Here is a 27,680-nt window from a genome sequence, read left to right as displayed (position 1 = left end):
TACAACCTGCCAATCTTGAAATCATACCTTCACACCACAGTCCAGGTCATTAGTAAATATCAGGAAATGTTAGGGTTCCAACACTACAAACATTCCTCAAACCTGGTAAACAACCATTTATCACTACTCTGCTATAACTCAGGCAATTTCTTATCCAAGTGCTTACTTTCTCCTTTATTCCAGGAGCTATAATTTTGCTCATAAGTCTGTTGTGTGGCACTGTATCAAATGTCTTTTGCAAATCTATCTACACCGCATCAACAGCACTGCCCTTATCAACTGTTTCTATTAGCTCCTCAAAAAACTCGAGCAAGTTAGTTAAACATGATTTTCCTTGATGAATCCATACTGGCTTTCCTTAATTTTCCTGCATTTGTTTAAGTGACTATTGATTTTGTCCTGAACTATAGTTTCCAGAAGATTCCCTATCACTGAAGTCAAACTAAATGGTTTGTAAAACCTGGCATTACCCTTGCACACTTATTTCAACAATGGTGTAATATTCACAATTCTCCAATTCTCTGGCACCACCCTGTGTCTAAGGGAGACTAGAAGAATATAACTAGTGTCTCTGCAGTTTCCAATCTCACTTCCCTCAGTATCCTTGAATGCATCTCATCCAATCCTGGTACCTTATCAACTTTAAGTAAAGAAACACCTCTTTCTTCTCAATTGTAAATTCTTCCAGTGCGCCAGTCACTTCCTCTCTAGCTTTAGCCTGAGTAGCATCTTCTTCCTTTGGAAATATGGATGCAAAATATATGTTTAATACCTTAATTATTTCTCTTGCTTCCTCATGCAAGTCTCCTTTTTTATCCCTAATCAGCCCTACTCTATCTTTCACCACTATTTTATTATTTATATTTACATAGAAAACCATGGGATTCCCTTTTATGTTAGCTGCCAGTCTCTTTTCATGCTCTCTCCTTGCTTTTCATATTAGCTTTTTCACTTCTTCTCTCATCCTTCTGTATTCAGCCTGATTCTCCATTGTATTTTCTACCTGACACCTGTCTTCTACTTTTCAATCTTCAGCTCTATCTCTCTTGTCATCCAAGGTGCTCTGGAGTTATTTGTCCTACCTTTCCCCTTCATGGAAATATATTTTGACATTGCCTGCAATACCTTTTCTTTGAAGGCGCCTCATTGTCTTTTCTGCCAACATTTGATTTCAACTCACTCGACGCAGATGCATTCTCATCCAATCAAAGCTGGCATTCCCCCAATGAACTATTCCTGCTCTGGATTGCTCCTTGTCCTTTTCCATTGTATCATAAGCCTTAAGTTGGCAATGGGGTCACTGTTCTCCTCGATGCTCCCCCACTGATAGTTGATACATGTGAGCCAACTCATTGTCCAGATCCATGTCCAACAATTGGTTGCCATTCACCCAAAAACATACTGCTATAGAAAATTATCTTAAACACAGTCCAGGAACCTTTTGCCCTTCTTGTCCCTTTGCACGATTCCTGTCCCAGTCTCTATTTGGATAACCATCTTGTTGTTCACCTGAATATTGCCTCGCTCTGGGATCTTTTGTTGACCCCGCTATGGATTCTTCTGCTGTTCTCAATTTGACCTCTCATTGCCCTTGGCACTTTTGTGGGTATCTTGTGTGCAATTTCAGAGATGGGCAGCCAACGTGAGCCTAAAACTTCTAGTAACCGGGGATAGTAACATAATGGTTATCTTCTGGGACAACTAATCTAGAGACCACAACTAATGATCCAGAGATATGAGTCAAATCCTACCATAGAAAGACAACAATTTAAATTCAGATTTAATTAAGTGAGACTGAAATTAAAAAATCCACATCAATAATGGTGACCAAATAACTACTGTTATGCCATTAAAAACCCATTTAGTTCACCAGTGCTCTTTAGGGAAGGAATCTGACCTCCTGACTGGGTCCAGCCTACATGTGGCACCAGACCCACAGCAATGCATTCTATTCTTAACTGAACTTTGAAATTGTCTATCAAGCCTCTCAATAAGAGCAAGCAAAGCTGGGCAATAAATGCTGTCTGATATGTCTACCAGTCTTTGGAACATATGGTACTGAAATTCATATACCACATTACTCATCTAAGTGATAGGCAGAGCATCTTTTTGGCTTGATGACAACATCCTGTTAGTGATGAACCATGTTCTTTGCAGACAGAAAGAACAAGTAGATATAGTGCATCTCTTTCAGCTGAACAAGATTAGTGACAGCCATTTGCTGGTTTAGTCCTCAGGTCCAATCCGCTGACCAGAGTCAAGCTACCTGGTTTAAATTTCAAATAACGTTTGGCTAAAATTCCATTCACCTTTTGTGGAGAAGCAATGCATGATTTTCTTTTGCAGTTGGTGTTCCACTCAGATATTCAAACTGGCAGAAAGGCCATCAAAATCCACAAACCCTCTCTGTCACCAATACAATGGCACATTGGGGTTTCCCATTTGCTAGCTAGTTATATCCTTGACTCTATCAGAATTCTACTATCGGCACAGCTGTGCTTCATGGGCAGGGATAAAACGATGGTGTTGGCCAGGTTTTGCCACCCATTACTGAAGAAGCATGAATCCCTCACAGATTGGTCTTTTTTTTACAGAAAAACTGTCTTTTTCTCCCTCACTTTGTCGATCTTTCAACTGCTGTTAGGAAAGCAGCTTGTCTTAATTTGATGGGACCACTCACATTAGCTCTGTGTACAATGTGTCCACTTCCTATATTCTTTCTCATTGGCACTTACATGCAAAGTATACTTAGGTTCCCACAGGGAGTGCTGAAATGTGAAATGAAATTAAGGTATCCTGTTGCTTTGAATTAGACAATTGAATTTGAATTTTCATGACATGATAATGGGCTTTTCGCAGCACTGAATTTAATCTCTATCCTGCCAAAAAACACAGATTAAAACCATCATTTTAACTTTGATCTATAAAATAAAGTGGAATTCTACCCAGTACTCAGTGAGCAATCATAAATAGGTCCTCTGTACAATAAGTAACAATTTGCCTGCTGACTATACTGGATGGGTCTGAAAATGGGGGTGGGGATCACTTTGCCCCCATTTAGTGTAATGTAAGCAGCATGCCAACTTTGTGCTACCTGGTAATTTGAATTATTCATGCAGCCAGGACTAACCCATCCTGTTCATTCACTGCATGCATCAGCAGGGAACTCCATATCATTAGTAATGCACACTAGCACTACTTAAAGCTTGCTGCACCTCTTAATGAGGAGGTAGATAGTGCAGGTGCTAACAATCATTCAGCAACTGAATCTAAACACAAGAGTGAAGATGGTTGGCCATGGGAAAGAGCAGGCACCCAGGCAGCAGACACCGCACTAGAGGCCTAGGTGAAGGAGATAGAAAGGAGTAGAGGTCTCTTATAATCTGCAAAGAGGAGGAGGTCTTCCAGACACATAATGAGAAGGCAGTAGGAGCAGATAGCCACAGAAGTCAATGGCAGATGTTAGGGTGTGAAAAAGATTAATGATCTTGTGTGAAGGTCAGGGGGCATGGAGTTGGGGGTAGGGTGTTAGCGTGGATAGAGGACTGGTTGTCAAATAGGATGGTAAAAAGTCTGACAACACCAGGTTTTAGTCCAACCTATTTATTTGATAATATACTCGCAAGCTTTCGGGTTAGCCCCTTCGTCGGGTGAATGGAGAGTTCTCCATTCACCTGACGAAGGTGCTAACCCGAAAGCTTGCGAGTATATTATCAAATAAATAGGTTGGACTAAAACCTGGTATTGTCAGACTTTTTACTGTGTTTACACCAGTCCAACGCCGGCATACCCACATCATGTCAAATAGGAGGCAGAGAGTGGGGGTCAATGGGTGCTATTCGGATTGGCGGATGGTGACTAGTGGAGTGCCCCAGGGGTCGGTGCTGGGGCCTCAGCTATTTACCATTTATATAGATGATCTGGAGGAGGGAACCAAGTGTAGGGTGTCGAAATTTGCTGATGACACCAAAATTGGTGGGAAGGCAAATTGTGCGGAGGGTGGGGAGAGTCTACAGAAGGATCTAGATAGGCTGGGCGAATGGGCCAGGAAATGGCAAATGGAATTTAATGTTGGTAAGTGCGAGGTGGTCCACTTTGGTAGGAAGGATTATTACTTACGTGGAGAAAAACTGCAGCAGGCGACAGTGCAGAGGGACCTCGGGGTCCTTGTGCATGAGTCGCAAAAACCCAGCTTGCAGGTGCAGCAGGTGGTCAGGAAGGCGAATGGGATGCTGGCTTTCATCGCGAGGGGGATTGAATATAAAAGTAGGGAGGTCCTGCTGCGGCTGTATAGGACGTTGGTGAGGCCGCAGCTGGAGTACTGTGTGCAGTTTTGGGCGCCGTACTTGCGCAAGGATATTTTAGCCTTGGAGGGAGTGCAGAGGAGGTTTACTCGGCTGATTCCGGAGTTGAGGGGGTTGAGCTATGAGGAGAGGCTGAATAGATTAGGCTTGTACTCGTTAGAGTTTAGAAGAATGAGGGGAGATCTCATTGAGACGTATAAGATGATGAATGGGATGGATAGGATAGAGGTGGAGAGACTCTTCCCGCTCAGAAAGGATAGTAGGACTAGGGGGCATAGCCTCAAGATAAAGGGGGTGCGGTTTAGAACAGAGTTGAGGAGGAACTTCTTCACTCAAAGGGTGGTGAATCTCTGGAATTCTCTGCCCGTTGAAGTGGTGGAGGCTGCCTCGCTAAATATTTTTAAGACGTGGGTTGATGGGTTTTTGATGAGAGAGGGGATTAAGGGTTATGGGGAGAGGGCGGGAATGTGGAACTGAGCCACAACAGATCAGCCATGATCTTATTGAATGGTTGGGCAGGCTCGAAGGGCTGGTTGGCCTACTCCTGCTCCTATTTCTTATGTTCTTATGTTCTTATGAATAGTCAAGGTGAGTGAATGAATTTTCAAATACCATATCTTACCAACAGCACCACTTACTTTCAACTACGCCTTCCAGATTTAACTTCTATGGCTGAGAAGAACAACGACAAGATACGTAGGAATACCACTATCTGCAAGTTTCTTCCAAGTCACAGATTATTCTAACTTGGAACTATCTTGCCATTCCTTCATCATCACTAGGTCAAAATCCTGGAACTCCCACACTAGCAGCACTGCGAATGTACCTACACCATACAGACTGCAGCAGATCAAGGCCGTGGGTCACCACCAAATTCACTTAGGGATTTGTGAGCGGCCTTGCCATTGGCACCTGCATCCCACAAACACAAGTCATACCTAATATTCATAAGATTCACCTCACCCTTACTCACCTATACGTCCATATCTCACAGTGTGCACATAGAGCCAGCTATTTAACCACGACAGCCTCATCAGTCAAACAGATTGCACAAAGCTCCATGACACATTTTCCTTTCTCTTGCAGATGGTGGCACACAACTGGAGCCAGCAGGAATTAACCGGAGAGAATGAGCCCCGTGGAGGAAATGGTGCTGGGATTATGGGAAAGGCCCTCACTGAGGGATAACCATTGCTGAATCTATTGAAAGTGCTGATATCCTTATACTTATACATTCAACTTGTACCTCATCCTACATCTCTTCTGACAGAGAGGCTGCAAATAGTGCAAGCTACATCTCTTACTTTCCCTCCTTTCCTGATAAAACCCTATCCTTATCCCACTTTCTTTTCAAATACACAAGAATTGCAATCTGGCCACAACGTAGAGAAAGACCTTGTGGATTTTGATGATGAATAAACACGGTCACTCAATTTCACACTTGCAGCCACCAGCTCAGATACTGGGCGAGATTTTCCACACCTCCCTCCACATGTATTGCAGCGGCGGAGGTGGTGGGATCTTCTGGTCCCATCGCTGTCACAGGGTTTTGCATGTTATGTGATCCTGCCACCAGGTTTCCTGGTGGTGGGGGTTCACTGTCGACCTGAGCGGGTGATTCTGCCCGTAGGAACAGCCAGGCAATTCCAGCCATTTACATTGTGCTAACTGGAGGCAGAATCTGCATATAACGAGTCACCGGGCACACGTGAGCTGCAGGCAGGGCAGGGGCAAAGATGGTGCAGCAGGTCACACATGAGTTCCGTTCTATTGCCGAGGACTTTGATGGGGGCAGCTTACAGAAAAACCTTGTTGGATACATAGACAGAAATGTTTGACACATTGGAAGACCTGTCAGAAATGCCATGGAGTACGGATGAGTACAGGGAGGCGATGGCCCAGTGCTATTATCATGAGACTATTAATCCAGAAACTCAGCTCCTGCTCTTGGGACCGGGGTTCGAATCTCGCCGTGTCAAATGGTGGAACTTGAGCTCAATAAAAAAAAATCTGGTGATAAGAATCTACTGATGACCACAAAACCATTGTCAATTGTCAGAAAAACTCATCTGGTTCACTAATATTCTTTAGGGAAGGAAATCTGCTGTCCTTACCTGGTCTGGCCTATGTGTGACTCCATAGCCACAGCAATGTGGTTGACTCTCAACTGCCCTCTGAAAAAGTCTAGCCAAAAACAACTAGGGATGAGCAATAAATGTTGGCCAGCCATGACAGCTATGTCTCATGAATTAATTCCAAAAAAGTCAGGGACCAGTTTGCCACAGGGTTTTGCACGGAGCATTGGAGTCAATTCTCTCCAGCGTGGAAGTGGAATCCATGAGAACACTTGTGGACTCAACCATGATGCAGTGTTTGATAACCAATGTGTCAATCTCGATTGCAGCATAAGTAGCAGCTTTCCAACATCTGTGTCCTGCAGTGGAAGCTCAAATTGCTGCTATCATATCTCTGGATAATACTGCAGTCCAGCTATCTGTCCTTCAACTTATTGCTAATATTCCTGAGGGACTACCCCATGGAAGTGGCAGTGGCACTTGCAGCATGGATCTGTAGTTCTCTCTCAGGGTGACAGCACTTGTCTTTCCATTCCGGCCACTCCACTATTGCTCTAGTTTTCACCTGTCAGTTAGGCTGGACTGATGCCAGTTTGAGTTGGTGTGGTTTATAATTCAGTTTCTAGGCCCAGGGCTGCTTGAGCCTCCAGTCCATCTGGACCCACAGAAAGTGGCTGAAAGTCAGCAGCCCTCCACAAGCCCAGCTGCTGCCACTAGTGCAGTGAGAAGCATCAGCACAGTTTAGGAACACGAGGTCAGGCAAAGGCTATAAAGTCATAGAGGTTTATAGCATGGAGACAGGCCCTTTGGCCCAACTTGTCTATGCTGCCCAGTTTTTACCATTAAGCTTATCCCAATTGCCTGCATTTGGTCCATATGCCTCAATACCCATCTTACCCATGTAACTGTCTAATTGCTTTTTAAAAGACAAAATTGTACCCGCTTCTACTCCTACCTCAGGCAGTTCCAGACACTCACCACTATGTGAAAAAATTGCCCCTCTGGACCCTTTTGTATCTCTCCCTTCTCACCTTAAACCCAAGCCCTCTAGTTTTAGATTTCCCTAGCTTTGGGAAAAGATGTTGACTATCTAGCTAATTTATGCCCTTTGTTATTTTATAGACCTCTATAAGCTCACCGCTAAGCCTTTTGCACTCAAGGAAAAGAAGTTCCAGTCTATCCAACCATGAAGTCCCAGTAGATCATTTTTGCAATCTTTCTAGTTTAATAATATCATTTCTATAATAGGGTGACCAGAACTATACACAGTATTCTAAATGTGGCCTTACCAATGTTCTGTACAACTTCAGCAAGACATCCTAATTCTTGTATTCAATGTTCTGATCAATGAAACCAAACATGCCGAATTCTTCTTCAACACCATATCCTCATGTGACTCCACTTCCAAGAAGTTATGAACCTGTATCCCTAGATTTATTCTGTAACTCTCCCCGATGCTCTACATTAACTAGGCTTTTCCTGCAACCCTTCTTGAACAAAAGCACAACATTTGCAAAATACTGATGAGAAATATTCATTTATAATCTCACCCAAATCTTATAGATCCATGCATAAATGACCTTGTTGATCCTTAAGAGGCCCTACTCTCTCCCTAAATACTCTTTTATCCTTTATGCATTTGCGGAAACCCTTTGGATTCTCCTTTGCCGTATCTATCAAAACAATCTCCTGTCCCCTTTTTGCCCTCCTGATTTTTCTCTTAACTCTACAATGACATTCTCTATATTCTTCAAGGGATCCACTTGATCCCAGCTGCCTATGCATGTCTTCTTCTTGACCAGGGCCTCAATATCCCAAGTCATCCAGGGTTCCCTACTTCTACCAGCCTTGCCCTTCACTCTAAAAGGAATGTACGTACCCGGAAACCTGGTTACCACACTTTTGTCCCTTTGCCTGCCAACAGATTCCCCCAATCAACTGTTGAAAGTTCCTATCTTATTACATCAAAATTGGCTTTGCTTCAATTTAGAATTTTAACTTCTGGGTGAAACTTATCATTTTCCATAGATATCTTAAAACTAATGGAATTATGGCCACTGGTCACAAAATGATCCTCACTAATACTCCTGTCACCTGCCCTTCCTTATTTCCCAAGAGGAGGTTAAGTTTTGTCCCCTCTCCATTCAGGACATCCACATACTGAATGAGAAATTCCTCCTGAATACACTCAACAAATTTGTCTCCATCCAAGTCCCTAATGCTACGGCTGTCTCGGTCAATGTTGAGAAAGTTAAAGTCCCCTACCACCCTATTTTTCTTGGCGCTATCTGTAATCTCCTTGCATATTTGCTCCTCAATTTCCTGCTGACTATTTGGGAGCCTATAGTACAATCCTATCAAAGTGATTTTCCCCTTATTATTTCTCTGTTCTACCCATATAGACTATCCCTCAGAAATACCTCCTCTCAGTACTGCCATGATGTTCTCCCTAATCAAAAATGCAATTTCCTCTCCTCTCTTACCTCCTGTTCTTTCATTCCTACAACATCTGTAGCCTGGAACATTGAGCTGCCGTTCCTGTCCCTCTCTTATCCATGTGTCATTAATAGCTATAATATCCCAGTCCCATATACCCATCCATGCCGAGTTCATCTGCTTTGCCCATCAGGCCTCTTGCATTGAAATAAATGCAGCTTAATCTGGACTTCCTTTGCACTCTGCTCTGCTTTTGCCTGATCTGTCTAGTACTAGGATTACTGCACTGCCCTTACTATTTAACTGGTTTGTTTCATGCTGTCTTCAACCTTCTCTTCTGTTTCTCTGCTGCTTTGGGTCCCACCCCTTTGCCAAACTAGTTTAAACCCTCCCAAGTGGCACAAGCAAATCTCCCTGCCAGTATATTAGTCCCCTTCCAGTTCAGGTGTAACCTTTCCCTCTTGAACAGGTCACCCCGCCCCAAAAAAGATCCCAGTGATCCACAAATCTAAATCCCTGCCCCCTGCACCAGCTCTCAAGCCACACATTCATCTGCCTGATCTTCCTATTCCTCTTCCTACTAGCATGTGGCACTGGCAGTAGTCCAGAAATTACTACCCTCATGGTCTTGCACTTTAGCCTTCAGCCTAACTCTCTATATTCCCACTTCAGGACCTCATCATTTTTCATACCAATGGCATTGGTTCAGGTACTATGGGAATGTAGAAGGATTATCAGTTCAATTTTGTATTCAGTAAAGGCTCGATTTAACTTATAAAATTTTGATTGTAACATGTATACTGAATTGGTTTTTATTTTGACATTGCAGTCATGAGGATGATGTGATGGTCTATAACCAAAGGAAGACTAGGTGTATGTGACAGTTAGTGAATGGGGAACTGGGGGTGAAGCTATTAGTTAGAAAGGCCATCTAAGTTTCAATTCCTTTCCACTTCCTTTTCCTCCTTCTCTTCCTGTCCTCTTTTGATTCCTCTTCCTCACCCTAACCTCTTGGTTAGGAGATGGTTAGAGCTCTTCCCTCATGATGGCCAGGTTGTACAGCATGCAATTTGCCACCACAATCGAGTACTGCGGCGTTCCTTCAGGGTGGTCCGGGCAGTGTAATTGTTGTTTCAAGATATGAGTGGGCATGTGATGGAAGCATGGTTCTCAATGTATTGAATTGATCTATTATTGTCGCAATTATTGGGATTCAGTGGAAAGTATTCTTTCTTGTGAGCTATACAGACAAAACATACTGTTCATAGAATACATAGGGGAGAAGGAAAAGAGAGGGTGCAAAGAGAGTGTTGCAGTTACTGATAGGGTGTAGAGAAAAAGGTCAGCTTAATATGCGATAGGACATTCAAAAGTCTAATGGCAGCAGGGAAGAAGCTGTTCTTGAGTCAGATGGTATGTGATCTCAAACTTTTGTATCTTTATCCCAATGGAAGAAGGTGGAAGAGAGTATGTCCAGAGTGCAGAGTGTGTGGGTCCTTGATTATGCTGGCTGCTTTTCTGAGGCAGCAGGAAATATAGACTGAGTCAATGGGTGGGAGGTTGGTTTGTGTGATGGATTGGGATTTGTTCATAACTCTTTGTAGTTTCTTGTGATCTTGGACAGAGCAGGAGCCATAACAAGCTGTGATACAACCAGAAAGAATGTTTTTTATGATACATCTGTAAAAAACTGGTGAGAGTTGTAGCTGACATGCTGAATTTCCTTAGCCTTCTGAAAAATAGAGGCGTTAATAATGCCTTAATAATGCCATTGATTGCAAACTAGAATCATGAGTTTTGCTGTTAATGATGACCCTTGTCACCCAGCAGACTCCTGTTGGACTGTCATGAAGGCTGAAATGCAGCTAGTACAGCAAACTGTCACAGAATGAAGGCATCATCACTGCTGCCAGGATACCAGGTTCTGACCTGCATTACACGCTACTTGTGGTCACACATCAACGCCATACACAGGGAGCAGGATCTCTTGGTGTTCAAGCAGGAGACAGAAGCACATCAAAGCAATGTGCGTGCAGTCAGTGGCACTCCGCACCAAGAGAAATCTGTAATCCTCGTAAATCCTTGTGCATGCTCTGCCTGCTTCTCTTTGGCAAGAGGGAATGAAATGAAATTATCTCTCTTTGCACAGACAGCGTCAGTGAACTCCCCGGTGCATACGGTACACTCCAGCAGCAGCCTAGAAGAAACCAGGCATGTCAATGCTCACAGTGTGCTCTCTGGTCATTCTGCCGGCCATGCTCAACTCAGAGAAGACTGCCTACTGCACCTAAGTCAGGATACAGCTCGATTGTACTGAAACCTTCACATCAGCAAGAAGTCCCTCGGTGCCTGCACGCTAATCTCTATAGTAACTATCTCTATTTGTAGTAGCAGTGGAAGGCATTGAAAGCATATACTAACAGCAGCCAGATGAAATAAAGCTGCTCTAACCTTTCAATGGCTAATGATTCCTTTAAGTAAAACTGATGAGGGGATCCTTCATGCCACTGAAAGTTGTGTTCAACAGTGTGAGGTTAAGAGAGGGTATCAGCTGGAACACTGAGCTTCAAACTGACAAGAAATCAGCATTGTACATGGATTCACCTCATGATCTGCTTGCTTTGCATACTTCTGGCAGTCACTAATAGAATCATAGAATCCTTACAGTACAGAAGGAGGCCATTCAGCCCATCGAGTTTGTACTGACCACATCCCACCCAGGCCCTATTCCCATAACCCCAAATATTTATTTTGCTAATCCCTCTGGCATTAGGGTCAATTTAGCATGGCCAATCAACCTAACCCACACATCTTTGGACTGTGAGACTGAAATCAGAGCACTTGGAGGAGGCCCATGCAAACAGCAGGAGAAAGTGCAAACTCCCCACAGACAGTGATCTGAGGCCAGAATTGAACCTGGGTCCCTAGTGCTGTGAGGCAGCAGTGCTAACCACTGTACCACCATGCCACCCCAATGATTAGGCTTGTTCGAGGTGGTCTCAACAATGCACTGAAAAGTTGGGCGCAATTCTACCTTGGCTGTCTGGAGACCCTGGCTGCATTTTGAGCTCATCATTCAATTAATGAGCACAGTTCCTGCCTGTTTAAAAGAGAGAAGTTTTGCCCCAAGTTACTGTTGGCCAAAATGAGGGCTGCCATCAGGAGCAATAGCCACTGCTGGAATTGCATTCAGCTGAGAGGGTGTTGTGCCCTCAGGACAAGACAATTGGGGTCGGCGAACACAGGGGTAAGTCAGGCAAGCCCCAGCATTGGGATGTGATTTTGAGGACATGTAAAGGAGGGGTGCAGCCAGGCGGACCCTCTGTGGGTCACAGAGTGGCTGATCAGGAGGCACCTCCTCCCTCTGTCCTGCTGCCCAAGCCTACAAGTTGTCAGACTTCACTAGACAGTCTTCCTATATAGTGAAGGACTTAATTTCCACTGGTAAAATGCCAGTGGCAAAAGCTAGAGGCCCTTAATTGGCCACTTAAATGGCACAATTGGCCTCTTATGAGGAGGGCTGTTCTTCATCTTCCCTGCTGCTTGCAGAATGCCAGAACGGCAACCTCTTGCCTCCCAACACACCCCTTGAGGGCTGGCAAAATTTAGCCTGAGGCGTGAACCCCTTTATGAATATAATGACTGGCACACAAAATACTCTATTTTCCCAGTCCTGGGAGGCCCAGTAAGAGGTGTGTCCGCGAGTAAAATGAGAAAAGAAGCTCATCAGATCAACTGCCTGATGCTTTCCCACCCCTGAGACATCTTACTGGGGTCAGACTGACACTGATACCCCCTCACCCCCTGGCAGTAGACAATTACAAATATTAGGTGCCCAGTTGAGGGCAAATCACACTTCTCTAAGTAAGGAAATGCAAAGCACTCACAATCTACCATTTCAGTTCACTTTCCTAAACATGGTGTACCACCTTGAAGAACAACACTGCCATTTGAAAGCAATTTCCCTATAATCAACATATTTGTGGTTGTGATTGTCCATAACCAGATAGCAATTGCTTCCAGACAGTAAAACACAGAGTGGCTCATTGGGTGATCCCAAACAGGTTGGCCTAACTCCACAGGGCAAGGTCAGCTCACAAGTATAATCTGATGGCATTTTTACAGGATGCTCCGGATCAGGACGGAGAATTCCCTGCATTAGCATCACATAAGTCATTGTCGGTTCTTGCATCTTGAAAAGACTCTTCTGAGAGCAAATGGAGAAAGTCAGCGCTGAACAAAAATCAGTCTTTAAGGCCCAATGGTCCACTTTCATTCCAGGTGCCCAGCAAATTTTACAATGCTTAGACCTCATTCAGATGAGTTCCATGCTTTTCATGAAATATGTGCACACATGATTGCCACCTTTCATTGTCAGCATCATGCTAGCTGCATTGGAACACATCAAGCACAGTTAAGCCCCAGGCTTCCAAATTAATAACATGTGGAGTTGCCACTTCATGAACACCAGTAAAATGGGAACCTAATATTGCATTATCAACCTAGATTGTTATCACTTTACCCTTCTGGGACAACTGCTGGCAGAGCCCTGGGAATAAATCTTAAGCACGTCCTCTTTGCTTGTGGGACATAGATAGACATAAGAACATAAAAACATAAGAAATAGGAGCAGGAGTAGGCCATCTAGCCCTTTGAGCCTGCCCCGCCATTCAATAAGATCATGGCTGATCTGTCGTGGCTCAGTTCCACATTCCCGCCCTCTCCCCATAACCCTTAATCCCCTCGCTTATCAAAAACCCATCAACCCGCGTCTTAAAAATATTTAGCGAGGCAGCCTCCTCCACCTCAACGGGCAGAGAATTCCAGAGATTCACCACCCTTTGAGTGAAGAAGTTCCTCCTCAACTCTGTTCTAAACCGCCCCCCCTTTATCTTGAGGCTGTGCCCCCTAGTCCTACTGTCCTTTCTGAGCAGGAAGAGTCTCTCCACCTCTATCCTATCCATCCCATTCATCATCTTATATGTCTCAATGAGATCTCCCCTCATTCTTCTAAACTCTAACGAGTACAAGCCTAGTTTATTCAGCCTCTCCTCATAGCTCAACCCCCTCAACTCCGGTATCAGCCTAGTAAACCTCCTCTGCACTCCCTCCAAGGCCAAAATATCCTTGCGTAAGTACGGCGACCAAAACTGCACACAGTACTCCAGCTGCGGCCTCACCAATGCCCTATACAGCCGCAGCAAGACCTCCCTACGTTTATATTCAATCCCCCTTGCTATGAAGGCCAGCATCCCATTAGCCTTCCTGACCACCTGCTGCACCTGCAGGCTGGGTTTTTGCGACTCATGCACAAAGACCCTGAAGTCCCTCTGCACCGACACCTGCTGCAGTTTTTCGCCACGTAAGTAATAGTCCTTCCTATCATTATTCCTACCAAAGTGGACCACCTCGCACTTACCAACATTAAATTCCATTTGCCATTTTAATAGGTTAGGGTGAAGAAATGGGGGAAACTGTGAGTAAATTTCCCATGTTGATGTCATGAAGCAAATATCTGTGTATACTTCTAATCACAAATGTGGTCATTCAGGCTACGCTCTTAATTGATTAGAAATACTTGCATTATCAATCTATTATATCTAATATAGGGCTTTTCTACCCTAAGGAAAGTTTTGAAATAGCCTTTTTAACATTTTCAGTATTTCTAATAACACAAGTTTTATTCATCTAACTATGGAATTTGTCATTGGGGGTTCAGATATTTCTAATGTGTCGGTGCAGACTCGATGGGCCAAAGGGCTTTTTCTGCACTGTGTGATTCTATGATTCTCTGATTAACAATGTGTAAAGTGATTTATTGTAGGAAAACCAATTAAGAAGTATTTTCTTTTCCTTTAGATACTTCACTTCAAGATGGCTTGCTGATATTTTTCCTTTTGGTGGTCCCTGTGCTTGCTTTCATTGGTTTAATCATTTTTTTCAATCGTAATGCAATAAAGAAAGTCTGGAGAAAGAGAAAACCTCCACACACGACGTATGTGAAATTTAAGTTCACCTCCAACTTTTCATTGAGTTTTTAATTAAAAAGACAATTACTTCCTTATTGACTTTGGGGAAATTTTTCTAAAAAATGTCAAAGTGTCACAATAGCGAGAATAATGGAGCGATCCATACCAGTCGCTCAGGAATACTCCACATCACAATTCTCCTACACTCAGCCACTAATTTGGAGAGTTGGGAGTTTTGCACCAGTACTGGGGGGCTGGGCCTAAACACCAGTGAGCCTGGCTTCAAAGCACTTGGGCATGTTTCGTTGGGGTGCTCAGAGCTCACATGGAATGTGAGGCCCTCTCCCTTCACCTATGTATATCAGGACCTCCCCTCCCCCACATCAGAGAAGAAAATAAGAGACATAACACTGTTTACAGAAATTACTAACAAACTTGTAGAACATTCAGTGCTGTAAATTAACATTCTTTGAGAAACATAATGAAGCTGCCCAATGTTAAGTTCATTAGGCCCAAATCTTCCAGCATCTGGGTCATCAGAAATTGGACATAAGTTGACGGGTGCATGTCAGGATCCTACAAAAGTCCTGGTGCACAGAAATACACAGCATCTTACCTTGGAAGTTATACTGAGCCCAGCATGGAGATTTGGGTCAAGTTTTACCCGAGTACCTACTCTGGAAATGTTACATTGGTTAATATCTAGTCTAACACAGTGGTTAGTCAGCATAACTCACCTGAGCACCACAGGGCCCACACACCCCATCTGTGAAAGACTTGGGCCTAAAAAGATTTACCTGAATATGGCCCTATAAAATAAAAGGCATCCTCCCTTCTCTTCCTATGCTTGTGCATCTTCTCTTGGAAGACCCTTTGATGCTTCAAACGGGATTGGAAGATAGACTGTAAAATTGTGCTGACCCTTCGATGCTTCAACTGGGATTGGAAGATAGACTGTAAAATTGTGCTGACCCTTCGATGCTTCAACTGGGATTGGAAGATAGACTGTAAAATTGTGCTGACCCTTCGATGCTTCAACTGGGATTGGAAGATAAGACTGTAAAATTGTGCAAGGCTTGGGTGGCAGAAATCTTGTTGGGCAGCAACATTGCATTCAGCATCCACACTGACCAGAACATTTGGGGCAATAATACCTAGTGATGAAAAGTGACTTGTGCCTTCTTAGATAGGGCTGGGTAAACATCCAATTTCAAGGCAACTGCATAGTTAAATACTCCATTGGTGAACCAGTTCTGTTGTAGATTACCTTTCTTAGATGCACAGCTGTGTATCAGTGAAACCCATTACACATATTAATTGAAATCGGCAGAGTTCAATTTACTTTTAAGATCCTATTTTGTAACCTGTACTGTGGTGTTCTCATACCACAACAGCAAATTTAGCAACATAGTTTCTATTCTGTTGTATAGATGAGGTTACATTCAAAGAGTCCCTGCAGTGCAGAAGGAAGCCATTCAACCCATTGAGCCTGCACCAACAATAATCCCACCCTGGCCCTATCCCCGTCACCCCACATATTTACCCTCCCAATCCCTCAACACTAAGACGCAATTGAACATGGTCAACCAAACTAACCTGCACATCTTTGGACTGTGGGAGGAAACCAGAGCACCTGGAAGAAACTCATGTAGACATGGGGAGAACATGTAAACTCCACAGTCATCCGAGGTCGGAATTGAACCCACCTCCCTGGTGTGGTGAGACAGCAGTGCTAACCACTGTTTAAGTATAACTTCCTATGCTTCTTTGTTAATGCCAGCTATTAACACTGGTATTCCACGGCCACTCCACAGTGCTGCCAACAAATATACGGAACAATTTTCACCTCAAAGTGCTGCTCCAAACATTCTAAGCTGTCCCAATTATATGCAATTGTTTCCCACTCTATGAGCTGCTGCCTACAGCACGAAACCAACCTACAGCTTGATGGTTTGTCCTCAATCATGTTAAGTTGATTTCAATTATGCTGAATTATCCTGACTCTTCAGTCCCTTAAAGAACCTGGGGATTTCATGGACCAGCTCTCATTTTGCTCAGCTATTCCCCTTCCAATGACCTGTTTCCAATCCTGTTGAAAAGCCTTTTCTACCACAGAGCTGCCTCCCATCTCAGGGAAATGTCCAGTCTAAACAGCAACCTGTTCTTCACCGACCATGCCATTAAACTACTTCCAGCCCCAACATCTTGTCTCTGAAATATTTTCTCTAATGCTGACTTCTTTCAAAAGTTGTAAAATGAATGTTCTTCCCTCTTAAAAAGAGCAAATAAATTGAATCATAATACTGCTTTGTGTCTACATAGTAAGTAATAATTAAGTACAGCATTTAATTGAAAAATGTGGCTTGAGGTGTTATCCTTCAGTTAAATAGCTTGTCCTTAGTTATAACTCCCACACAATTATTATTGCTTAAATGTTTTACTCAATTAAAGTGCCTTTAAAACAGAGTCCTTCTGAGGACCATTAAATTAAAGAATAATTCTAAAAAGACAGGTGGCACAGTGGTTAGCACAGCTGCCTCACAGTACCAGGGACCTGTGTTCAGTTCCCTGCTTGAGTCACTGTCTGTGTAAAATCTGCAATTTCTCTTGGTTCCAGCATGGGTTTCCTCCCACAGTCTGAAAGATTTGCAGTTAAGTGCATGGCTACGCTAAAATCTTCCTCAGCGTACCCAAACAGTTGACAGAATGTGACAACTAAGGGATTTTCACAGTAACTTCATTGCAGTGTTAACATAAGCTTATTTGTGACACTAATAAATAAACTTTAAAACTTTAACTTTAAACACACAATCATATTGCTATCCAAACTTCTCTCCAACATGTTCTGCTTCCCGGCTTACTATTGTATGCTTGTTTCTGAACCTGCCTCTAATGCCAGCCCCCATGTCCAACTCCTAATCATTGAATCCCTACAGTGCCATTCAGCCCATCAAGTCTGCACCGACTCTCCGCAAAAGCACCTTACCCTGGCCCATGCACGCCTTATCCCTGTAACCCCATATATTTACCCCACTTATCTCCCTAACCTACATATCTTTGGACACTAAGCAGTAATGTAGTATCGCCAATCCAAATAACCTGCACATCTTTGGACTGGGGGAGGAAACCGGAGGAAAGCCACACAGGCACAGGGAGAATGTGAAAACTCACCCAAGGCTGGAATTGAACCTGGGTCCCTAGCACTGTGAGGTAACCACTATGCCACCATGCTGCCTAATACTTGCTGTCTTGAGTCAAAATGGATAATGGGAGCTTCATTGACCTATTCCTGGCCCTGCAAGACCAGGATTGTGGAGTCACCCATTTACCAATCCCACATGACCACATCCCTAAATTGCAGGTCATTATGTGCGTAAGGCAGATTGCAAGCGGAACTACGGCAGCAAGAATTTTGAATTCTGACAATGGCCATGGGAAAATCCAGGTGGTGTTGCTACAACATCTGAAGTGTAGAAGAGATGGCTCATGCATATATGGGTCTTCCCACTGTGTTTTGGGAAAATACAACTAGGCTTCACCTGGATGGTGCCAGAAGGTGAAGATGAAAGGATAGCCTGGAGGGATGTAAGCCTCAGCTCCTCAGAGGGGTGAATGGAAAAGAGGCAGCAGATCGTATGTCCAGCAGGGGGAAGAAAGAGAAAACAAGTTCAGGGCATAGAGGCGGTGACATATCCAAAACTTTGCTGTTCTAACTGTTTCTACTACTAGGATATCGGATCTAGGTCTAGTTGCCAAGGGATTGAGTAAACAAGGTAAGATAAAAAGTTAAAATAGAAGAAAAGTCCAAATTAGTTGGAAAACATTATAATATCTAAGGGTTAAGCAAAACGAAATGCAAGAAATACAACTGCAGGGCAAGAATAAAGAAAGAATGGGCAACAGCTTTTTTTTGTATGTTGGTACTAATTTTACTTTTAAAAAGAATTATTATTTTAATAAGCTACTAGGATGGCACCTAAGTAGCATTATTTCTGAAACGTTAGTATTTGCTTAAGTGTCACAGTGCTTGAACTGAATATAAAAATATTGCTGGACTGTCTCATAAATTACAAGTGAAGGGAGAAGGCAAAGAAGCAGAACATTTCAACTGGCAGAAATCCACTTCAAACTCAGTCTGTGGAATAAGGTGTTCATTAGTCCATTTAGTGCTGGAGAGATGACAAGAAATGCATTATTAAACAGACCATCAAGCAGGATGCATTGACAAAACACAGTAGGAACTAAAAAAAACTTAAAGATCTATTACTGGAAACTCTGTGAGAGCCAAGAATTGCAGACTGGTTTATGCTCCACCTTCTTGCCAAGGCAATTTTCGATTATGGGAGAAGAAATCCTGGAGGAAAAAAATAGTTGTCACAATGTTATCTAAATGACAAGTTACAGAACACCCTTTGGTAGAAATTCAGAGGTGACTAAATGCAATTTTCAACTCAGAATTGTTTGTGTTTCTATTTGACAAGAACCATCAGGTCTTGGAAGGTTGTGTGACAAGGGGCTTACAGGACTCAGAAAGGAGCTAGTGAAAGGGTCAGCCACAATTAATTCAAGGGGGGAAGAGAAAGGATTGTACATCTGACAAAACAACAGGAAAGTTGAAGAGCATTACATGCATTGTACTTCTGATCCCCTTGCTTTAGATTGTTAAATTTGTGTTGCCTAGTATGAAGGATAGAACAAGGAAAGGTTGATTATCCCATCAATAGATACAGAGTAAAACCCTTCTGTATTACTCTATCAATTACTTTATCAATTACTTTCAGACTTGAAATAGCATGGATTTGATGGAGAACGGAGTTTGCATTATTAATTTTCTATATTCTACCATAAACATTATTGTACCCAATTAGATCAATCATGCTTCTTCTGAAAAAGTAGAAGCAATTCATTCACGCCATTAGTCCAACAGGCATTCAAGCCCAGATCCCAGAAGGTAAAGAACAATGTTCTATGCCACTGCAAAACTTGATTCCAGATACAAAACCTGATGGTATATTGACCACAAGGCATAAGTATTCCCAAGTGCTTATTGTAGCAGATTCCAAAAATGTTCTTCATTTAAGGCAATATACAGAACAATGAATTGTTGAAAGTAACTACAAACATATTCTAATTGAGGGAATCAGATGGTGTCTATAACTAATTAGGGTTCAATACTTTATTTTAATTGAAAGATTCAGATGGCTTATTATAGAGTAGATTGACACTGGTCATCTTTCTCTCCTTACTGTACATGACTGCAGTGTTATTCCACTGATTAATCCACATCTGCCCCAAACAATGAGGGAAATAAAGGGGAAATCTGTTCTGGTTGATTATGCATAATGAGATGATAAATGAGTTCCTCTGGCCAGTTTTTCCGCAGTGAAATGGTAAATACATTCAATAGAAATGCGGTTATGAATTTCATGAAAATAGTCCACTGGAATTAATTTCCTGTAATTGAGGTTTAAATTGCATTACTGGGTTGAATGAAACGCTAAACCTAGATCAGCTGCGTAGCAAGGTGCAACAGTAAAAGAAAGATTCTGTGGCCAAGATTGCTGTAGATTGAGCCATCTTCTCTGTTTTAAGCAACAACATTAATACATAGCAGAGTTTGCTTCATTACTCTGCTTTTTTCATTTTTTAAAAAAGTATGAAAAGCAAAATAATCAAATGTTAGAAATAAACCTGTACTTGTGGAACCTATTCATCAAAATAAGTCATTAGTGCTATAGCAGCTTGGTAATGATTGTGTTGTACATGCACTAAGTAATGCTATGTCAAATTGATTGCATTAGACAGGTCTATTTGTTGCATATTTTATTTTATTAACTTGCTTTCTTTCTGAACAGTACTTCTGTGCCAGGATTCTGCATATGTTATTAACATTATGCACTTGTTTGCCAAATGAATCTTTTTATTTGCTCTGCACCGTGGTAACCTATTTGCATGTTGAACAGGTGGTAAGGGAGTTTTAAAAGGTGAATTGAAACAAGGTCCAAATAGATGGTGACAGTCTATTAGCAGTAAATGATGGAGGCTTAGTATGATGCAAGATAAAACTAGTTTGGGACCATTTTCCAAGTGCATGCCAACAGCCAGGACTTACCACTAGCAAAACTGTTAGCATCAAGTCCACATATTCCTCGCATTGATGTCAATGGATGGAAAATTGTGCGAAATGTGGTTCTATTTTCCTAATGCGTGCATTTGTTTAAAGTTATTCTGATTTGCCTCAGACAAGTCACCACAAAATTTTTGTACAGCCTTCAGCAGAGAGGATAAAATCTGATTTGCGCGCTATTGTATGGACACAATGCTTATATTCATTCATACTTCCAGTGTGCAGAATCTGCAGTAAATGTTTGTTGTAAAAAGTGAATCTTCTTTCTTTTTATCACAATTTAATTAAACTGGAGGTTAAGCATATGGAAAACTTTTTGCAAATGCTCAGCACATCAGGTAATTTGAAATGGTTACGTGTCTTGTGGTACGATTTCTGTGATGTTATAATTTACAACTGAAGACTAGCCAAAATTGGGGGTTTAAAATGACACCACTGGTCATTTTTTGGTACATTGTGCTTGGGCTTTCTAGTAGAACAGTGCAAAAAAACTTTGCCCGTCCAATCTTATTCTTACAGGGATAGTTTATCAACAATCAGAGTACCATTGCTCTATCAAAGAGATGCATGCAGTTCACCCACCATGGGTTCATATATTATACATTATTTTTTAGCAAAAGCAAAAATGTGGTCTGCCAGATTACCTGTAACTCTTTGATATTAAAAGACAAGATATACACTTAGTGGTGTCTTTCAGCCTTTGTAACCGTGGTATCACCTCAGGGCAGTACTTAAAAAATGTATGCTTGCGTTTGTTAATAGCTGTAAACTATAAAAGTGATCAAAAGAGGCAACGGAGAAGAACCAATATAAATATCTCCCTTTTAAACATTTTCCAGTAGAGGGAAATGCCGTGATATATCATTGTTAAATGTTTGTCTTGGGGATTGTCATGAAATTCTGCTAAATTAAGAGAAGGACGGTCAGACATGGCAGTTTTATAGCTATAAAACTATTAGAAAATATATGGTTGAAAACAAGACAATACCCAGTGGGATTGGAGCCTGTGGTCAATATCACTTAACATTTTTCACCATTGCATAAATATAGGAAAATGAAAAGGATTGAAAAGAAAAGGAACAGGAGAATGGCAATGCATGGACAGAGATGACACCCAATATTGCTGTTTACTGGTCATTGACCGCACCACACTATACTAGATCAATAGGAGTTACCCCAATTTTGCTGAATACTCATGTTAGCACAGGCACATCACAGGCTCCTTCCATAACAGAAGGGAGGATACAAGAGTAGAATCAGAGAGTCAATCAGAGAGACCCTGGGTCCTCCAGCCTTTTGATTAACCTGCTGTCAGGCTACCAACAGCTCTCAGGCTAACTCCCAAACCCTTCCCTTTCACCCCTGTCTGACTTAGGTGTGATGTGGAGATGCTGGCTTTGGTCTGGGGTAAACACAGTAAGAAGTTTCACAACACCAGGTTAAAGTCCAACAGGTTTATTTGGTAGCTAGTGGCTTTTGCTACCAAATAAACCTGTTGGACTTTAACCTGGTGTTGTGAGACTTCTTACTGACTTAGGTGTGTCAGAAAGCACATGTACATTTTAGAGGCATAAATTAAATGGAAAAAAATGTATCCAACCAAGTACAAATCATAACAGAGAAAATTCGATTCTTTAGGCTGTATTGCCATATCAGGAGATAGTAGAAATCTTAGCTTGGAGGAGTCCCTCAGAGCCAGACAATATTGTTAATCATATGCTTCTCTAGCTCAAACCTTGCATTTTGCTGTTGATGTTTACTTACACATTAAAAAGATTGAGGCCGATACGGTAGAGACGTTTGCGGATGGTGTCAGTAGAGAGTGTTGGAGACTTGCAGCTGCTTGGGTTCTCACAGTGGTACCTGGGCATGCTCAATATCATAGCATGCAGTGCCTCTTTGGAAGAGACTTCAGATGGAGACTTAGCCGAGATGGATGTTGTACTGCTGCTGCTAAGTTGTTCTGCGTTGTCTAAGCGACTGGATTCTAACTGATGGTCCGGCACGATTCCATTGTTGTGATCAACTTGGACCTTCTGCATCGCCAACTGGCTCTGCCCTACCAACTCTCCTCCTACCCCGTTTGAGCTGATATTGACATTCAGTTCCGTGAAAGGACGATTATTTTGAATGATCGTCTGTTCCTGTTCTGAAGAAGAACTCTGGGAGCCTTTGTTTTCCTCTTCCCCTGGAACCGGATCATCTTTTGCAACCACAACATTCTGCTCAGATTCTGATGTAGTGTTCTCACAGTTTGCCATGGCAACCGATGCAGATTCCAGCAGTGAAGAAACGGACATATTTTTGTTCTCAATGTGGAAAGTTACATCTCTGAAAGCCATCATCAGTGTACTTCCACTTCTCGCAAGGCCATCTTCCAGCTTGTCATCACTGTTTTCTTGCCCTGTTTTCCCAATCTCGCCTGCCGCCCCATCCTGCATTGAGGCGCTGCTGAAAGTCTCTGTGAATTGGTAACTACTGCCATCCTGCAGTGAGCACATTGTCTTCAAGCTCCAGGAGCTGAGGGCGTCATCGATCGACTTAGCCAGTGACTTCACCTGCTCCGTGAAGGAGTCCTCAAGCTCAGTCAGAGCCCCACTGATGCTGGCAGGCAAGGATGGCGACCTCACCAGGGGGATTCCTGCAAAGTTATACCCTTCCATTAAACTTTCAGCATTCTGCAACCTGACCTTCCGCAGAGAAATGCGCCTGGGCATGCGGCTTTCCAGCAAGGAATTCCGAATCTTTTCAAAGTTCTTGCTGAGTTGGTACTGACGGAAGGCTGTCTGGATGGTGCAGGCAGCCCGGCGAGATACCAAGTGGCCTCCATATTTGTGTTCCAGCATTTCAATCTGAAACGGGAGAGATATGGAATATCAAATTCTACGATTCCGACTGTGGCTACCTACATAGAAAAAACTTAAATAAAGAGGGTCCCGCTCATTTGCATTCAAATCAATATATTGTATGAAGGGAAAATGCCTTAGAATTCCTAGCTTAGGGTTCAAACATTAACACACTTTAATCTGTCTTACCTGGGGAGGAGAAGAAACTTCTGCATTCCCTCTTTACAGAGTTTATCTAGCTTTTATGAAACTCCATGAACAAACTATGCTGTTACATTATTGCATTGCTAGAGTACTCTATGACTCCACTCTTTGTTCCCACATTTGTGATGTAGGGTGGCACGATTGCATTGCTGCCTCACAGCGCAAGGGACCCAGGCTCGATTTCCAACTTGGGTCACTGAGGAGTTTGCACATTCTCCCTGTATTTGTGTGGGTTTCCTCCAGGTGCTCCAGTCTCCTCCCACATTCTGAAAGACATGCTGATTAGGTGCATTGACCCAAACAGGCGCCGGAGTGTGGCGGCTAGGGGAATTTCACAGGAACTTCATTGCAGTGTTAATGTAAGCCTAACTTGTGACTAATAAATAAACTTTTACTTTAAAGTAACATTACAGCACTCTACAACATACCAGGACTCTCCACAGTTGTGAAGCCAATTGACTCGACTACATAGGGCACTGTGATCTCAGTCTGATTAGGACTACGACTCCCTGCCTGCAAGGATTGCAGACATTTCCCCGCGTCCCTCTTGGTTTCTCACAACAACTAATGAGAGGCAGCGGTGAATGAAAAATAGAAATAGAGGGAAAAGGATATTTTTAAAAAGAGAGGGGAAAAATCAGGATAGGATATGAAGGGGGAGAAGATAATTGAATATATTATTTTATAAACATTGCCAGTGATAGCTTGGGTCAGTTGTAACATCCTGTCCTTTGTCAGAAAGATCCAGAGCCCAGCCCCAATTCAAGGAACTCAGTATAAAATGTGAATGATACTTTAATGAATTGCTGCTACTCATTGGAGGTTTGTGTGAAAGGTTAAACTGAAGCTTCATCTACTTGTTCAGCTGCTTGTAAAATGCCTTACTCTACAATTTGAACAACAGCAAGGAAATTCTCCAGTGTCATGGCCAACTTACCTTTAATCTCTCACCCAACAGCATCAAAACACATTTCTTGATCACTCCTCACTGCTGCTGCTGCAGCCTCATGTACAAATTGGCTGCCACATTTGCTTGTATGAAAATAATGAATGAACTTCAAATGTATTTATTTCCTGTAAAATACTTTGCATCAGCCTGGGCGTGAAAGCTGTAACATAAGTGCAACTTCTTTCATTCTAATGCTACAGACTATCATCAATAATTCATATAATGGTACACAGTGCTGTTTTTATCCCTGTGTCTTCTCTTAGCTTACAAAGTGTATCTGGGAGTTTTGTTGACAACTGTAATAAGTCGTCGAAGCCGCATTGGTTCTCGATAGTTATAGTTAAATAAAAGCTGAGTGGATGAGGAAGATGAGGATGTATTTTACTGAATGGGAAGTTACAATCTGGTCTGCATTGCCTCTAAGGTTGGTGAAAGTCCGATCACTAGGTACTTTTGGAAGGGAATGGGATAAATAATTCAAAAGGAAAATTTGCAGGATTGTGGGTTTGATTGGTTGCGCTTTCTAAAAGCTAGTGCACACACAATGAGACATGATGTGATTCTATATTAAACCAATATAAGGAATTCCCTGAAAATATTTTCAGTGCAGAGTCAGAGCATAAACTTTCACTGCTCTGATCTTTTCTGGCAGACACTGGAAGAAGTAGCATGCTCAAATGTTGGTGAAGACTTGCATTTATGGGCTGGATTCCTACCCAACATTACAGAGTTCAGAACAAATGGACTTGATATTTGTGTAAGAGTACTCAAACGAATAATGCCCAAAGACTCGTTTGGTGGGATACAGCTGGAAAGTCTGCAGACCTTTGATCATGGCACATGCGCTGCCACTGATGCTGCCAGAGTATTCACGTTCAGGAGAGATTTCCTCACTTCAATATCTTGTTGGGCAGCTGTGCCAATATTGGTTCATCTCAGGCACCTGTCAGAGCAGGGAAAGGCAACAGAAGTGATGTTGGCCAACTGCTTGACTGCATACTGCAGAGATACAATTTTACAGGGAACATTTCCCTGTACACTAACTGGCTGTGTTCTTTCTGATCCAAGCCAAGTCCCATATCTACTGTTCAGGAGTTTGGTACACCTCCTATCATCTGGCATCTGTACTGATTAACACTTACAGCCCTGGCCAGAGCTAAGAAAACTCCGAGCTAAGGAACCATTTGCAGGGAATAAAGTTGGAGGAGATTCTATTTCAAACAAGAATCAACAGAAATTCACAGTGAAGGATAGGACTTGGCACATCAGGATTCTAGCCCAATTCGTGAGCTTGCAGATACGTTCCAATCCAACTTGCCAACCTGTAGCAAGACTGCATTAAAAGCCCTACACAATTTCAAAACCCATGTATTTGAGTCATGCGGACTGTGATGAATCAGAGATTTCAGTTGACATGGCAGGTGCAACCTATCATTAGCACCTTGTGGCCCAGGTATTTTTTATTCATTCATGGGATGTGGGCATCGCTGGCTGGCCAGCATTTATTGCCCATCCCTAGTTGCCCTTGGAGGGCAGTTGAGATTCAATCACATTGCTGTGGCTCTGGAGTTACATGTAGGTCGGTCCGGGTAAGGGACAGCAGATTTCCTCCCCTAAAGGGCGTTAGTGAATCAGATGGGTTTTTCTGACAATCAACAATGGTTTCATGGTCATCAGTAGATTCTTAATTCCAGATTTTTTTGTTGAATTCAAATTTCACCATCTGGCATGGTGGGATTTGAGCCCTGGTCCCCCAGAACAGTTTCTGGATTAATTGTCTCATGATAATATCAATAGGCCATTGCCTCCCTGTTCAGGAACACACTTGTGCACGGATGACAGGTGAAGGATAGGCTCAAGTATGAGGCTGCCTACAATCAAATAGCCATTCATCACTCAGGAGCTAGGCTTCTATATGACTTATTGACCTAAAATGCAGCTGGTACTCATGGAATGGATTACTTAGGTAGTACCTTGAAGCAAAGAAAGAAAAACTACCAAAACGAATCAGCTGGAACTAAAAGCAAAATTAAAAATAGGGCATAGTGCACAAGTGCCAGAAGAACTGTTCCGTATCCTTCAAAATGTAAGAATGGACTGGAATTTACTGCAATAGTAATATTGTAATGAATGCGTCAAATTAGAATGTTGCATTTCCTCATCCTCCAATGGCAAAATTACACAAAGATTTTTGAGAGAATGGATTAGAATACGCTACGGTGAGGACAGCGGTGAATTAGAATCAGCCAATGGGTAATACCCCTAATTGAATTATGGCTAAAGGACTTAACAGCAGGGTTATTTGAAACTTGAAGCTTAAAAGTGACTTAATCTTTCTCGCCAAGAAATCTGCCAGGCTCGAAAAACATTAGTCTCGTGGCCTATAGCTGTCATAAAAGTAACAGATGCCTTAACAGTTACAGGTTTCCTTTCATCTACATTTTTAGAACACAACAAACTGATCAATAAATCCCTCCTCTCCTGTTCAAAATGTTGTGTTAATTCTGCAGGAAGGTCCTTTTTATGATTCATACGTTCTTATAAGCTACTAGAAGACTGAGACTTTAAGCTTATCGGGATTGGAGGCAATGCATGGGAAATCCTTGCTGCTGACCAAGCAGCTAGAGACAAGCAGAGTGGGTGTGGAAAAAGTACAGAACAAAAGAAATGGCCAAATGGCAGATAGAGTGCCTGCAGAATGGAATAAACTTCATTCAACCTCCGGTCAATGCTATTCCCCATGCCAGGTTTGGAAGGGACTGCCAGTCAC

At 42.5% G+C, this 27,680-nt stretch overlaps 1 protein-coding gene across 3 annotated transcripts in view; it reads right to left on the bottom strand.

Moving 5' to 3' along the window:
* The window catches only part of LOC145344127 (IQ motif and SEC7 domain-containing protein 3-like), a 436,903-nt gene that overhangs the window by 120,688 nt on the left and 288,535 nt on the right, over positions 1-27,680 (bottom strand). For all 3 annotated transcript variants that reach the window (XM_080190991.1, XM_080190994.1, XM_080190992.1), the window contains exon 4: positions 22,676-23,763. In XM_080190991.1, the coding sequence (XP_080047117.1) occupies positions 22,676-23,763 (1,088 nt within the window). The remainder of the gene's footprint in view (positions 1-22,675; positions 23,764-27,680) is intronic.

This window comes from Carcharhinus amblyrhynchos, chromosome 6 (assembly GCF_965287045.1).
Source record: "Carcharhinus amblyrhynchos chromosome 6, sCarAmb.v2.hapA, whole genome shotgun sequence".
Taxonomy (NCBI): domain Eukaryota; kingdom Metazoa; phylum Chordata; class Chondrichthyes; order Carcharhiniformes; family Carcharhinidae; genus Carcharhinus; species Carcharhinus amblyrhynchos.
This window is presented reverse-complemented; position numbering and strand designations above follow the sequence as displayed.